Here is a 14,510-nt window from a genome sequence, read left to right as displayed (position 1 = left end):
TGTTCAAAACTTTTTCCCATGAAAACAGTGACGTTGTTGTTCCTGTGTTTTATCGTACTCTTTTTTTCCTCAATGCTTGTGATGATTGATGACACTTGCATAAAGGTTAGTTTCAGTGACACCTGTGTTTATGTCAGAAGGATAAACAGTGGTAACCGAAACCATTCTCAGGAAATCTTTGGTCTATGAAAGTTTGGATATGGGGCATTGGTGGAGTGAGGTAATGTGAAGTACCTGTATCCAGAGAACTTTCAAGACACACATACAGCATGTTGTTGTGGTACAGAATTAACCAAAAAAAATCTAGATAATAGAACTGTAAATTGCAAAAAGGTTTATTTTCCTTTGCAACAAGTCATTGTAAAATACAAAAATAAAGCATATGAACATATTAAAATTGTTTCAAGTTGTCTAGTCTAGGTTAAATGTGAAAATGTGTAGGCTAATCTTACTGATGAAAAGCATTTTTTGAGTTCTGATGGTGTTGTGCGATTGTGTGAAAAATTTACAAGCGCTATCGGCTCTGAAAGGGCACTTGGTGAAAATTGAAGAACTGAAGCGTGAGAAAAAAAACACTTTAAACACACACTTTAAACACTTTAAACACATATGCACCCTTAACTGCGAAAAAGGTGCATTTTAATTGCTACATTTTAACTGCCATAGTACAGTCAGTGCCATCCAAAGCGTGTCAGGAATGCCCCCACATCTCTTCCCTTCCAGCCCACAATGCTAATCTCTACCATGCTTCTAGGGAAGTGGTGGTCTATCTGATATGCCTTGACTGGCTCATCCATAGCTCAAAAAAGAACTAATTTACATGCCAAGTTAGACTCTGCCTTTGAAATGCTTTTTGGAACATGGAAGTCACATGGGTGGTGCAGTCAGAAATGCTAAAGATGTGTAGGCCTGCCTGACGTCCGTGGCATTTAGAACAAGGAAAAGTGTGACGTCACTGTAATGGGATCTTGTAAATGTGTTTAAGATCATAGGGCACTCTCGATGTGGGTTCCAGGTTTACAGTATGAGCTTTTGCTGTGCTGATTATTAGTTACTTTTAGAAGACTTGTGATGTTTGTGTTTGGATAGCTACCCTAGCGGTAGAACAGGCCATATTTCTGCCCGGCAGCCGGTTGCTCTAGCACCGCACCATAGGAGTTAATCCAGAAGGTCACAAAATCTGCCCTCCAACCACAATGCTCTATTTGTGTATCTGTTTTTTTCTGTTTGAATCTGTCAGACTCTTTGGGGATGGACTCAAATGTGCTGGCCTATTATGTGCAGTTAAGCAGTCTGAAAGCCAACCGTTGGTTCCACCATAACTTCCATCTTCATCAGTCGAGGGGGCCAGCCTATTCATTTCATACTATAGTCTGGCTTGCCAGGATAACATTTTGGTGCTTCCAGTCTGTTTTGAAGAGGGGGAGAGAGAGACAATGAGAACGTGGGAGAGAGGCTGGGATGGGAAGTAGGGAGATGACCACCACACAACATAATGTAGACGACGTAAGAAAAAAAAAGAATATGGGCACATGCAGATCTGAAACGGATTACAGATTTTTAGCGCTGATCTCCTCTCTTTAATATCCTCAAAATTACGACACACTCTATTGCAATCCAGAGGGACTGTGAATTCTACGTGGATGAGTGAAGTTAAGAGTATGTGTGTGTGTGGGTGTCTGGCAGGGGTGGGGGACCGGCAAGGCATGGTGGGGCAGGCATACAGTTGCACAACAGACCTTGATAAAGCCATAATTTAAAAGCGATAACGTTTGACAGAACACATTATTCCTTTTTCAAACAAAAAAAATAATCCCATGGTGTGCCTGAAACTTCAGTGCGGTATGACAAAGTCAGTGACTGACACTAATACTTATGACTCGTCTGGCAGTTCACTTCTACACCCCAGCAGTCGACAGCTTCAGCTGATAGACAAACCTTCAGTCTTTTGCTACGACGAGGAAGGAGACGTGCCGTGTGAGAGGAACTTCACAGATCCATTGTCCGCAGCCGTGTCCTGAAACGGGCACGTCTGAAACCTCTCCGTGTGCGTGTCGTCCGGGGGACACTTCTGGAAGCTGCAGCCGTTGACGGAGCCCTGCGGGGAGAGGGTGTGCCGGGGCAGGCTGGGCGTGGTCGGGGAGCAGGGCGTGTTCGAGAAGGAGCTGCCACCACCGCCCGCCCTGTTGGTGGGCCTCCTCTTCACCAGCCCCCCCGCCACCGACACAGGGCCGCCCTCCTCCACCAGCCCCTCCAGCAGCGCCGACAGGCTCTGGCGGATGCGCGAGCAGAAGTGCGGACAGCTGAAGGCGTAGATGATGGGGTTGAGCACGGGGTTGAGGAAGGCGAAGGTGGTGGCGAGCGGCAGGCCCTTCTGCACCATCAGCGTGAAGCGGATCGACCGGCGGTACGGGGCAGCCACCTCCAGCAGGCAGAAGACGTGGTAGGGCGCCCAGCAGAGGATGAACGCCGCGATCACGGACGCCACCATCTTGGTGAAGCCGCGCGACAGCCGCTCCGAGGTGGCCGCCACATTGGCGGAGAGCTTGAGCGCGGTGAGTGCCGCAGAGCCCCCGCTGTCCGCCAGGCCCACGCAGCTGTTCTCCCGCAGCCGCCGCCGGTGCCGCGCCCGCAGGCTGAGCCCGAAGTACAGGTAGCTGCCCGTGATGACGGCCAGCGGCGCCACGAAGGCCAGCAGCACCTTGGAGACGGCGGTGGCCGCCTGCCGCACCTCGCAGTCCCGCTCCAGCCGCTTTGGCGAGGAGTACCGCGCGAAGTTGTGGTAGCACAGCTTGGGGCCGGTGTCCTGCTGTATGACGGAGCGGAACAGGATGTACGGCACGGCGTTGGCCGCCGCCCACAGCCAGCCCGCCAGGCACACCTTCCAGGCGGCCGCCACGGAGCGGTGGTTCTGGCTCCACACGGGCCGGGCCACCAGCAGGCAGCGGTCCAGCGAGATGGCGGCCAGCATGTAGGCCGACACGAACATGTTGAGGAAGAAGACGAAGGCCTGCGTGGAGCAGAGCGGCGCGCCCAGCTCCCAGCTGTGGCCCGAGTGCAGGTAGTGGGTGAAGAGGGGCAGCGTGAGCGTGGCCAGGAAGTCCGACATGGCCAGGTTCAGCACCCACACGGCCGCCACCGTCTTGCGGCGCAGGCGCACGCCCAGCACCCACAGCACCAGCGCGTTCTCCAGGATCCCCAGGATGGACACCAGGCCGTGGATGTAGACCACCGCCGTCGTGCCCGCCGTCACTGTGGTGTTGCTACGCATGATCTGCATGAGCGGGCAGTACAGCTCCGGAGCGTGGCCGGACGAGGCGGAGGAGGTGGCCGCGGAGACCACAGAGAAGGAGGAGTTGAAGAGAGAGGCAGCCATGACGACGATGCTTTGGGAGGCAGAAAGAAAAACAACAACAACAATAATATGAGCGTGTTAAAGAGGGAGGAACAGAAAGGGGGTAGTTGGTGGTTGCACATCAAATTCTCTAGCAGACAAAACAGAGTTGTCTAATAGGAGAGTTATGTCACTCCTATAGACCTCTATGGCCCAATCTTTCCACAGCAATGGCGGCTCTTATGGAGCCTCACAGAGCCTTTTACATGTAAATCCCCATTGACTTTAGTTCCAATAGAATAGTTACTTAGTTCTAGGAGGTGGCCGTATAACACAGAAAATTTGGTAAAGGTAAATGTAATTCGTTTGTACTTCATCATTGGTCGCTATGTAATGGTTCTGTGTTAGTCTCCAGCGAGCAGAAGGTTGCTGTTTAGAAATATTTTAATCCACGCGAATTACATCACCAACCGACTTTCTGGACCCCGGTTGACAGAACTCTCTCATTGGACGGCTCAGAGACAAGACAAGACAGGTCACAGGAAGAACACGCACGAAAACAGGAAATCAGACAACAAAGTCAAAAACCAAATCCAGTTAGCTGACTGTGAATCCTTGGCCTTCCCGTGCACCAGTATTGGTTTGAGCCTTATTACATTTGCACTAATGTTGGGGGGGAAAGAGTCTCAGTCTCTGTCTGCCTGCTCTGTTCTCACATAGCACCAATGACAAACCTTAGATGTGTCAGATGGGCTGCTTCATAGAGGCTTTTCAACATCACTTTGCTGCAGTCGCTCTTTATCTTGAACGAAAAGGTATGTTGTAACCTTCTGATGCAAGTGTGTGTCTGCAAGCCTATCATGCATGTGCTGTGTGTTGATGCTGACCAAGTTTAGAGGAGTAGATGTGTGCACATCCCACCCGATGTGCCAGGTGCAGGACAATAAGAGTAAATCCAAGTGAAAAAGAAGTCCGCGACACTGCTTGTCTTACTGTGTATTTAATAGAGCAACGTTTCGACCTTCAGGTCTTCATCAATTTAGTAGAGCAACATTTCGACCTTCAGGTCTTCATCAGGCCTGATGAAGACCTGAAGGTCGAAACGTTGCACTATTAAATACACAGTAAGACAAGCAGTGTCGCAGACTTCTTTTTCACTTTGATGCTGACCAACCATGTAGGCTTATGACGGACTTGGGAGCAAACATGCTTATATTTAATCTTGATTTGTTCAACAACTTGAAAGTGACAGATTGCTTTGATCATGAGTAAATTATAGCACAGTGTAAAATGGATGTTGTAAAATCGAGATGTTGTGCATGTGTGTGCGCGAGTAGTGCTGAATTTCACATTAGACAAGTTGTGATTGTCTATTCATGGTTTATGTCATGATGACACACAAACCTGAAATGAAACATGAAAACGTTCATTAGTGCTAACTGGAGGCATTTCGTCTGCTATTGGATGCTTATTAAATAGGTCATTAAGTTCAGCCACAGAGAGAGCTGCAAAGGAGCGATGAGTGAAGTATTGACTTGATAGTGTATCTTACCTATATAATTATATTGTCACCAAAATTCTAACGTCCAAGTCTTAATCGGTTGCTAAGGCTCTCGGCAATGTCATAGCAGTGTTATGTTATGTTATGTTGTTATGATGTATTTTAGTCCTTTCAGCGGCGGGCCCCATCTGCGCAAGGGGGCTACATTTCCTTTGAATCAAAGTGTCTGCTAGGTAACGCAAGCTGACATGATGCAACCTGTTTGTTCTGTGGACGGCAAAGTTACAGCAAGAGCTGTGAGTAACACATGCAGGAAAGGGAGGTGGGGAGGTGAGTGAGTGGTGAAGTGACGTCATGTCTGGCTGACCAACACACTGGGGCAGACTGATGAGGGCCATGCTTCATCTCCCTCAGAGACACATGCATGGAGGCCACGGCTGTTACTACTGAGAGAAAGGGAATATAGTGTAGGCTATGTGATCCCTGATTGTCATCTTTCCCTGGAAAGAAAAACAAAAACAACCCCCGCAACCGTGCCATATTTGCATCGGCCGAGGCAGCCTTAAAACCGCAGTGATCGGCATTTGTTGTGTGTGACGGACAGGGAAGCCGACCGGGGGGGGGGGGGGGGGGGGGGGGGGGGGGGGGGCGGGGTGGGGGGGGGGTGGGGGGGGGTGGGGGGCTGGTGGCCTAGGGGCCTAGGGAGAGAGAGCGGGCCCAGAACGGGATCATCATTACATTGTATTGGTAGGGTTTGGGGCCCTTGTAGATGTCTTTGTCCCGGGCCCAGTCAAAGCTGTCAGTGGCCGTGGTGACGGTATTGCGCCACCACCTCACCTGTTGTGCCTCAGGGCCTTGGCCGTTTATCACGCTGTGCCTCCATGATGCATGCTGATGAACAGCCCACTAGTAACCCTACAGTAAGCTACCGCTTATCAAACCAGACCAGGAACTGTGATGCCAATGTTAGTCAGAAGTCACCCCATGTCCAAAGTGGGCCTTTATTCTTAAAAAAAAAAAAATCATCCAATTGTTATTTTTTACCTGAGGCAAGGTTTCTGTTTTTCTTGTCTTCCCTTTGTTATTCTTTGTGTTGTGGGTAACTACAGCACACCACAGCAGAAAATACCTCTCATTTCTGCGCCTAAATGTTCATTATGACAGCGTGACAGCAGCATGTCAAAGCCTGCCTCCTGCAGCCAACCACATTCCGTGTAACGACGTGCTTGAGCTGTTCTAAATGGGTGTGTTTATAGGAAGTTATACAAACACATCCATTGGACAGACAAACAGGTTCTGTTTGCTCAGGCTGTGAAAGTGCATAATTGTGTTTTAATTGTGTGTGCATGTATGGTGACATTGACAATTGGTGTGCAAACACGAGGGTGAAATGACATTTGTCAAACTGACACACAGATTTGATGTGAGGGATCGCCCTGCTTCATCTGATGTACCGACAACTTCCCTGCAGATTCATATCTCAGTCACGACTGGCTGATCAGCCAGTCAATACCAGTTAAGGCTAATAACGCTGTAGCCTAATATGAACCTCACAAAAACAGCCTTGCTCATTTTGGTAACAAAAGTGATAGAAGGTAAATGCTGTTGGAGTACTAAATTCTAACAGATACAAACAAACAAACAGTGTCAAATAAACAACATAATTGGACTTTAAGTCAGTGCTCCAATAAAATGGTAGGCTATGTTATTTTGAAGTGAGAATGAAGAATGCTACTGTTGAATGTTTACAGTATTATATTTTGAACAGCTATTTGTTGATGATTGGGTCTTATTTCAACTGGTGGTATCCTGTGTTTTTGGACTACAATTATGCTAGAGTAAACAGAAGAAAGAACTAGGATTTGTCATCTTTTACAATTCAGGTCTAATTTTTGTAGCCATATTATGTGTAACAATGTCAGAAGGTATCCTCGAGGTGTCTTGAGTAGAATTTTGTAGACTGACAAGAGGACTTTCCCCAGGTTCTTCTAGAATTTGACTTGAACACTCTATAGCTCCCATAGAAGTCTGTGTTAAAAATCTTGCCAAGTCATAATGAGAACTCAAAATTTTAATCACATATTTGTGATGGTACTCCTCAAAGGGTTAATGAAATGAATTAATCTGTCTGCTAAACCTTGCCTCTGGTCTCAGACTTCCTGTGAGAAATGAAACCCTTTGATCTAATCTCCATCACCATTCAAGAGGCCCACAACGAATATAATCTGACACACACACACGCACGCACGCACGCACGCACGCACACGCACGCACACACACACACACACACACACACACACACACACACACACACACACACACACACACACACACACACACACACACACACACACACACACACACACACAGGTGAGTCACAAATAAATCACATAATCCTACCTTGTTGAAATGATGAAACACAATCTTGATTCTGATGTCTCAAGAAATCGAGTTTTCATTCAGCTATGAAGGATGTGCTCTTCTGGTTCCAAACCTGTCCGTGACATATTTCTGCAGATGCCTGACTGATAGAACAGGTTGTTCAAGACTCAACTGGTCCAGTTTCCTTTTGTCAAAAATGTTGCAGGAAAATTTAGAGGAAAAATGTATTCCTCTTCAACATCGAAGTTAAGTGTGAAATGGTCAGGTTTGTCATGGGTCTCCTCAACTTCTCTCAGGCTCAATAAAATATGTCTTTGAGTATAAATGAAGTAGGCCTACCTCTAAAAAAATAATCAGCTTGGGTTATATCCTGCTATTTAAATTCTCATTTAACTACTTTGATTCGATTTGGCAGATTCACTCTCCTCCTAGCTGTCATCTCAGTGCACTTGTGTTCTGCTAAAGTGTTGGAACCCCCAATCAGGCACTCCTCTCCCCTGACACACTGCAAGGGGAGGAGCAATAAGGAGGGATGAGGCAGAGAGGGAGGCATGAAAGCATGTGTAGAGCAGGGACTATACAGCATACAGTGTCTGGTGGATAGTCTACTGTAAATGCACTCGGGGTAGGGGGCGGGAGGTTGAAGGAGAAATGAGACAGAAATAGGACAATGTAAATAAACACACGACACAAATACCGCTATTTTAAATATCTGTACATTGGAGACTGGTCAAACGCTATTTCAAACTTCTGTGTTAACCCTGTTCCACAGATTTTTGACAATAAAGTCCACTTGACTTGACTATTTTTTACTTTATGTTCTTACTATATGTCTTAGACTGTTGTTCAGTCTTAGTTATAGAAATGGTTAATAAGTCAAGTTAGCTTTTATTGTCAGTTTCTTCATTACATTACATTACATTGCACTTAGCTGACGCTTTCATTTTATTCAAAGCGACTTACAGTTATTATTTGTCAGGGTATTGGTTACAGTCCCTGGAGCAATGTGGGGTTAAATAAATGCCTTGCTGAAGGGCACTTCAGCCATGGATGGAGATGTAGATGAGAAGTCAGGCGGGATACGAACCTGCCACCCCTAGATTGAAAGACCAACTCTCTAACCACTAGGCCACGGCAGAGGATATACAAGGAGATTTAAATTATGCTAAAGTGTGTCTATGTCTGCGTGGGAAAGCAAGAAAAGTAATTTCAGTTCTTTGTGACCAGTCACAGTGCACGTAAAGAAATTGACAATAAAGCCGTCTTGACTAGAATAAAGCCGACTTGACTTGACTAGAAACAGGGACAGAAAGGCATGTGTAGAGCAGTGACTGGATACAGTGTCTGGTGGAAAGTGTCTTGTGTACAGTGTGTGAGTCTGAGCACAGGAAGAGGAAGTACTGTAGAAATACAAGCAGGGTTGGACTGGGATCGAAAAACGGCCCGGTCATTTTTGGCGGCATTTTTCTTCACACAAAGCCCCCTCGTTTTTCAACGACATGGTTGACCCAGTCCATTAAAGATGGACCAATGGGCTACCTCATCTAAACATTAGGCAATCGACCCCTAAGGACTGTCGGCCCACCGGGAAAATGTCCTGTATGTCAGATTACCAGCCCAGCCCTGAATACAAGACACTCTTCTATACAGGCCCCTGAATATGTCTATTTACAATATGCTTTGACTCTAACCTGCTACAAAACGTTATTGAACTATTAGTGAATATACGACTTGTTATAAACCAACAACTAAATTAATCCATAGACGTGTGACACATAGTGAATTGTACATGACTCAGCATTAACTATTGTGTTCTTTGTATAATACAGATGAATACATGCCTGGAATTGGGGTGTGGATTACTTTAGGTTACCATCTGTCATCATGGATCAATTTATTGGTTAAAATAATAGTCTATAAGATAGACTAATGGCCTCCAATTTCAACCAACCGCCGCTCCCTCACAGCTCTGTATCCTTCTCAATGCCCCCTGGGGGGCTGTAGAGCCCCCGTTGAGAAAAAAAACTATAAGATACTGCACGAGTGTTCAGTTGCTGTGGCAAATAAGGGAGTTCAGAAAGACAGAGAAGAACATGGAGGGAGTGTTTACATGTACTGATAATGAGTTTTTCCATGTCGTCTTGAACTTGGATTGCGAAATACCACATCTAAGCCCTCAACTAGCACTAGAGTACCATATTGGGTAGAATGTGGGATACTAGGTGACATATAGGCCTATCTGAGGTACCATGACAGCGCTCAAAACTGAAATCTACATTGTGATAGGCCTATCAATTAAGATATTAAACAAACTTTCAACATTAATCACAATGTTTTTGAACATGAAATAGCCTCTTTTAATAACAAATAGAACACAACACATTAACTAATATGTGTGTTCTTATTTGTACATTGGTTGGGCAGTAACTTTTTTAGATAATTGTTTTATTTTATTTGAGTTAATACTTATTTACAAACTTGTTCATGTCTAAGTATTTTTCAAACTGACTGTGCCTCTGCTTGCTCTTGTGTGAACAGCTCTCCTATAAGACTCCTATAGGGACCTATAAAATGAGTTTAAACATAATTAATATATTAGTAGCCTACTTTTACATTACAAGTAATATAATTAGGTACATTTACATTGTGTCAAAACATTAGTTAACTAGAAAACAAAGCCATATTTCATTCAAACAACGAAAAATCAACCAATGATAAACTTTCACCAACCTCTGAGTTATTTTGCTCCCTAAGATTTTTTGGCACATACTTTGGTTCAGGTCAGACCAATCTTCCATCCATCCGTTTCTTTGGGCCAGCACAATGCCCCAAGATTAGGGCCCCCCGCCGCTGTAGCACACTTGGCCCCACTTGGATGTGAGAAAGCACTTACCACCATTACATTGTGTCTATAAGTACACCATTTGGAAATCATATGCTAAAAAAATCAACTGTTCACAAGTGAATGTTGATCCTGGAGGAGTGCTGCTTCACTTTTTTCTCTTTAGCAGGTGCTCTTTGGCTCAAGGAAAAGTTTCTTAAAATTATGGTCAGACTTAGCTCCAGTTGTGGCTGTTGATAAGGTCTGCCAAAGATTCCAAGGCACACTGCTGGTGAAGTTAAAAAGCCTTTAATTAAATGGGCTGACGCGTTGCGACTACTGTCTTCTTCAGAGCCTAGGACTATCTGCTCTGCACATGTGCACCACGCAGGGGTGCATTATCCGCTCTGCACATGTGTGATTAGTCGCCCCGTGTTTCTCTAATAAAAGGCGGTCTGTAAGATTTGTTATGTTGGAAGCACACACTGAATGAACCTACTCAGAAAGTCTATGATTAATTGTCCATGTTTTATTATGAATTGTAGGCTATCTGTCAAGACGAACTGACAACGCAATTCACACCAGCGTGATCAATATCATGGACGAACGGCCACAAGCTGTTAATCTTTAGCTTCTTGTTTATACTGTAAACACTAGAAAATGGCACTTCTGGGTATTTCCCTCATATTGACTTTACAATATTACGAGTATTTCCCATTGCCTACATTTATATTATTATGTGTATTAATAAACTGTCATAAAATGGAATAAAACTAAACATGAACTAAACTTGAATAAAACAAATTGAAAAGTTCAGATGCAAAACCCCCTAAGTGCCTTTTCAGAAAATAATCTTAATTCATTTTTATTTAATACAAAACTATCAAAATTGCATATTTTTATCTTATTTATGTAATATAACTATTTATATGTATTATCAAGCTCATGAATGTAAACCAAAACCAACAACGGGGTTCTCTACAAATATAGAAGTGCAGGTATTCAGAAATGGAGTTAGGGGGTTTTGCATCTGAACTCTTCAATTTTACTGACCGGCTTTGGCGAAATACAGTTGCACATGCGCAAAACAGATAGTGCAGCCCTGCGTGGTGCACATATGCAGAGTGGATCTCTGAATGGCGTATTTACAGGGCCCAGTGTAGGTTCCCTGGCATGCCCTTCTGTTAGGACAGATAATGCATGGCACAGGTGGCACGGCTTATCATGTAAATAGAGTTGTTTTCTTTCCTGGCCAAACTTCTTGTTCAGTAGGCCTAGATATTAGCTGTAATCACGAAGCAGGTGTGCCCGGCCTGTATATCACTACATATGGGACAATTACAAGGGGAATGGAATCCTCGCCTAAGCAAAATAGCAGCCTACACCTTCAGTTATTGGAGCTGCTTGCATGTTCAAAGATCAAAGATTACATGTAATCTCACGATCAAAGATTACACATGTAATCTCACAACCCGCATATACACATATAATGAGTCATACAGTAGCTATGGATATTAAGGATTTTCTTTAATAGTGAACACACTGTACTTTATTTGTATTTGTAGCATAGGGCTGTGTAGTGGGTAAATGCTGTATATTTTAATTTGGCATGTTACATGATGTGTATAGTGAGACGAGACCCTTGTGTTTTTGCTCAAGGATCAAAGCATGCAAAAAGAGAACTACAGACAGAGACAAGAATGTCACACGTTTCATACCACAACTTCTATCTTTAAAAAAAAACACACAAAAAAAACAAGAAAAGACCCAGCCGCACAGCAGCCTGTGTTCCTCTATCTGTCTGTAGCTTGATTGTGTGCCGTTTTGTAGGTCACGATGGAGAGAACTGTCTACTGTATTAATATAATTACAGTATCTATGGATGCAGTTTTGCTGGCTATTTGGATTGACACACTTTCAAATGATTTGAAAGTGCATCAGTTATGTAATGCTTCACTCAGGTATGCAGGGCACAGTGTGTGGTGCTGTTTGCCATTTTGAACTACTGGTGTACATGGAAGTACCTGTGTGTGTCTAAGTGGGTAAAACCATAGATGTCATTTATACTCATCTATGGGTAAAACCACTTGTCTCTGGGAAAGTACCCTTTTGCAGAGTAACTATGTATGCACCAAAACATCTTTTTTTTTAATGCAAATATCTTCCAATCTGGTACAATACAGTCTTATGAAGGATGTGTAATATAGCCTAATACTGTTTGTACAAAATATTTGAAGGGGCAGTTTTGTAAATGGAGGTGCAATGTTGTACCATGCTGTGCTTTTCTTTCAGTGTGTGTTGACATCCTTAGTGGCATATTGCCTCACTGAGCCCCTTTATATGTGCATCAACTCTTTACGATCAGGTTTTCGGAGTTACTGGTTTATTCGAGCGCTCATGTAAACCGAATAAACAGTTTTCATAATCGGTTTATTGCCGTTATTTGGTTTATGAGAAATCCGATTTGCACAGGTGGGTTTTTGGCTAATAAACTGATTTCTGAAGACATGTATCCAGCATAATCGGGTTATTATCAGGTTATTGACATTCTAGGGATAAGTAGCCAATCACAAGCCTTAAATTCTAGCTTCGTGTCACACACTTTAGTGGAACACAGGCAATCGATGGACTGCATATAAACAGCAATAAACCGTTTACTCCAATAACCTGTTTATTCCAATAACCCAGTTATTACGGCCACATAAACGGGCGCAATGTGATTGTCTTCATAAAGTGAGAATACATGTGATGTTTTTTCTTCTTGCAGCAGAGGAAAGTCTGTGGTTAGGGAGTGGAGATGAGGGGTTGTGGCATAGCTTGGGAGCATCGTAGTGGTGAAATGGAACTTGTGGATTATTTTTCATTATTGAGGACAGCCCAAGGTATCAGCTTGTGTGATAAACTGAATGCAAAGCACCCGCTTCCGAGTTGGAGGTGAGTGCTTTGGGTTTAGGTAATCAGTCAATGCATCCTTAAAAGGAATAACCAGATGCACCCCCCCCCCCCTACCTGGAGAAAACACTCAAGAGCCATGGCTATTTTTCTTTTCATCAGCTTGTGCATTGGGCCCAGGGTATGCCACTATGCCCATTGGGCCCATCAGCCCAATGAGATGGTGCTGACCCCTTGAGGACACCATACCAACCACACCAATGCAACAGAGTGCCACAGCTGCCTGCATGGCCTGTCATTGTAGCACCACCAACATTAAGGGTGATATTTGCTGTTGTATTAAGAAGTGGCAAATCCCACTGAAGTGGAAGTATGGGTATTGGTGGGTACACTTTGGTTTAAAAAAAAGTCTCTAACCAAAATTATACTTACTATAAGTTAAAGTCTTAAACTATGTGGAACTTGTTTAAGTATGACAGGTAATACAAAAAAAATGTAAGCACCTAATGAAATTTATTCAAATTCAAATGTATCGCTCACTCTTTATGAACAAGGCTAAAACCCTAAACAGGAATGATAGCCCACGGGCCAGGTGAGATGTCGGTACCACTCAGAGGGGCAAAGGTTGCTTATATTTTTTTAAAAGATACATGTCTGAAGTTAACATTTTTGTATGATAACCCTTCTGGAAGTACAGCCAAGTTAGGGTTATCAGCCGTTAAAGTAACACCCCCCCATCAAAAATAAAGGTTTTTAAGATGGGTGCCTGTCTTTCTACTGGCCCTTGTTTAAGACATATAGGGATAGTTAATTTTGTTATGTGTGGTATCGTTGCGAAGGGGAGACTCTGAGCTTTCATCCGACACCTTTCGAGAACATTTTGGTTAAGTATAGCCCTCCCTGCAGCTCTTCAAACATTTGCTCAGACACATTTTTTTCCATTTTCGCCGATATCATCTCTTGTCTTTTCATACTGTGGCATCAGGGAGCATCAGAGAGACCTATTTTAAACTCTAAAATACTGTCTCGAGTATCAGGAATCTGAAAATGTATCCTTTCACTATGTTATCCCATTTTTAGGGGGTAATTTTCAGTCTTGTATCAGGCCTGCCACTTTTTTGTTGCTGTTTTTTTGTGTGCTAATGTCTCGTATAGTCAAGAGACAAGGCCTTTTTGAGACATTCTGCAGTTGGTTATCATAGCTTGTTATATATCATCAGGGAAGCCGAGGGGGGGGGACAAAGGGATGTCTTGTCCCGGGCCCAGGGAGAGACGGGGCCCAGAATTGGATCCTCATTACATTGTATGTATTGAATTTGGGGTCCTTTCAGATGTCTTTGTCCCGGGCCCAGCCAAGGCTGTCAGCTGCCCTGTATATCATAAGAAAGCTTGGATTGTATAGTATACAGATATGACCATGTATTTGGTGTAATAATATATCTGATCATAATATATCTGACTCCACTCCACTTTTCTTTTTTACACCGCATTGTACATGACCCCACACTACTCTATCAGTTCCATGTAGTGGTAAACTGGCAACGCTTCTAGGCCATTCTGCAATTGGTTATCATAGCTCA

At 44.0% G+C, this 14,510-nt stretch overlaps 1 protein-coding gene across 1 annotated transcript; it reads right to left on the bottom strand.

Annotated features, from left to right (window-relative positions):
* Positions 1-364: 364 nt before the first annotated feature.
* On the bottom strand, positions 365-7,633 carry LOC134465504 (prostaglandin D2 receptor 2). Its single transcript, XM_063219190.1, has 2 exons — positions 7,236-7,633; positions 365-3,386 (listed from the first exon to the last, which is right to left on the bottom strand). The coding sequence occupies exons 1-2, from the start codon at positions 7,292-7,294 to the stop codon at positions 1,952-1,954; spliced, it is 1,494 nt and encodes a 497-aa protein (XP_063075260.1). The 5' UTR covers positions 7,295-7,633; the 3' UTR covers positions 365-1,951.
* Positions 7,634-14,510: the final 6,877 nt, after the last annotated feature.

Source organism: Engraulis encrasicolus, chromosome 16, assembly GCF_034702125.1.
Source record: "Engraulis encrasicolus isolate BLACKSEA-1 chromosome 16, IST_EnEncr_1.0, whole genome shotgun sequence".
Taxonomy (NCBI): domain Eukaryota; kingdom Metazoa; phylum Chordata; class Actinopteri; order Clupeiformes; family Engraulidae; genus Engraulis; species Engraulis encrasicolus.
The sequence above is the reverse complement of the archived record's forward strand: the minus strand, read 5'-3'. Positions and strand labels throughout refer to the sequence as shown.

What these genes read in the sequence shown, in the direction of transcription:
- LOC134465504 (XM_063219190.1), bottom strand. Translation starts at nt 7,294, where the DNA reads ATGAAAACTCGATTTCTTGAGACATCAGAATCAAGATTGTGTTTCATC. An exon ending in TGTTTCATCATTTCAACAAG is followed by an intron (nt 3,387 to 7,235) that starts GTAGGATTATGT and finishes TGCCTCCCAAAG; the next exon opens with CATCGTCGTCATGGCTGCCT.